The sequence below is a fragment of the Priapulus caudatus genome, unplaced genomic scaffold (genome assembly GCF_000485595.1).
Source record: "Priapulus caudatus unplaced genomic scaffold, Priapulus_caudatus-5.0.1 Scaffold144, whole genome shotgun sequence".
Lineage (NCBI taxonomy): Eukaryota > Metazoa > Priapulida > Priapulimorpha > Priapulimorphida > Priapulidae > Priapulus > Priapulus caudatus.
This window is the reverse complement of record NW_014577205.1, coordinates 11,883-13,173: the sequence shown is the minus strand read 5'-3', so window position 1 is coordinate 13,173 and position 1,291 is coordinate 11,883. Positions and strand designations below refer to the sequence as shown.

General features: G+C 51.4%; 1 protein-coding gene across 1 annotated transcript in view; it reads right to left on the bottom strand.

The window, feature by feature from the left end:
* Positions 1 to 887, bottom strand: part of LOC106806146 (microtubule-associated tumor suppressor candidate 2-like) — a 9,877-nt gene extending 8,990 nt beyond the window's left edge. Inside the window, exons 1-2 of the mRNA XM_014808009.1 lie at positions 863 to 887; positions 220 to 443 (exon numbers count right to left, since the gene is read on the bottom strand). Of these exons, the coding sequence (XP_014663495.1) occupies positions 220 to 443; positions 863 to 887 (249 nt within the window). The remainder of the gene's footprint in view (positions 1 to 219; positions 444 to 862) is intronic.
* Between the last annotated feature and the right edge of the window lie 404 nt (positions 888 to 1,291).

Genomic DNA, 1,291 nt, shown 5'->3' with positions numbered 1-1,291 from the left:
GGTGAGGTAGCGTACCTGTATGATCAGGTGTGTATTTACCTGTTCGGTGAGGTAGCGTACCTGTATGATCAGGTGTGTATTTACCTGTTCGGTGAGGTATCGTACCTGTATGATCAGGTGTGTATTTACCTGTTTGGTGAGGTATCGTACCTGTACGATCAGGTGTGTATTTACCTGTTCGGTGAGGTATCGTACCTGTACGATCAGGTGTGTATTTACCTGTTCGGTGAGGTATCGTACGAGCACGCTCATCGCATCGAAGGCAGCTGTAGAGTGTGTCAGCTGGCTTCTCATGACGCCCAGCTCTCCAGTCTTCGCTTCACACTCCACACTCAGCCGCGCTACCTCCTGCTGGGCCGCCGTCAGCCGTGACTGCGCGCCTGGAAGCACGTCCGGCGGGCCACTGCGCGTCAACCCACATCTCTGCAGCTTGCTGTTGCTGTCTGAAACACATGACAAGGGGGCGTCACAGTCAGATACGCGGGCCAGCCTGGAACAACGATACCATGTTTGATTGCCATGACTACGAGGTAGCGCCGATGCTTTTCCTCGAGTTATTGAGAGGGTATAGAATCTGTTAGGCTCTATTCCCCTACTCCTCTATTCGTCCTACTCGGAGGAACGCTCGTAAGCAAACAATGCATAAGTTACATCCGATTCTCATTTTAGGAAGTCGTAACAGATTTTACAAACGACTCGTCTGCCCTAAACTTCTGAAGGTTTTGATGAAGACGACCGCTGTGCCACGGTGTAAGTGGCTAACGCTGTAAACATCTATAGCACGTTGTAAGAAGAACGAAACAGGCGCGTCACAATAACTACAACACAGTAACAGATGTAATGTTGGGGACATTACACATACCGTGTGACATGACACCGTGACACATGACCGTCGGCTGGGTAACACATAATACTGCCGATTGCATCACATTCGTACAAGAAGACACATACAAGCACGGCTACATCAACAGACAGACAGAAACACAGGCACGCAGGCCCGATCCCGCGTGCAGGGAGGCAGGCCATACATATACTACACTTCACGACTTGTTTTTATGCTCTCGGATGACTGTCGACGGGTTGACACGTTTCCAGCACGTGTTTACCATTAGGTAACGCTGTGCGAGATCGAATGATGAGCCTCGAGCGATGTCCTGTGCCCTCAGCAACACGCTTCACGTACGGACGGATGCTGCAGGGAAAAGGAGAGAAACAGGGATGGCTGGGATGGATGCTGCAGGGAGGAGGAGGAGGAGAGAAACAGGGATGGCTGGGATGGATGCTGCAGGGA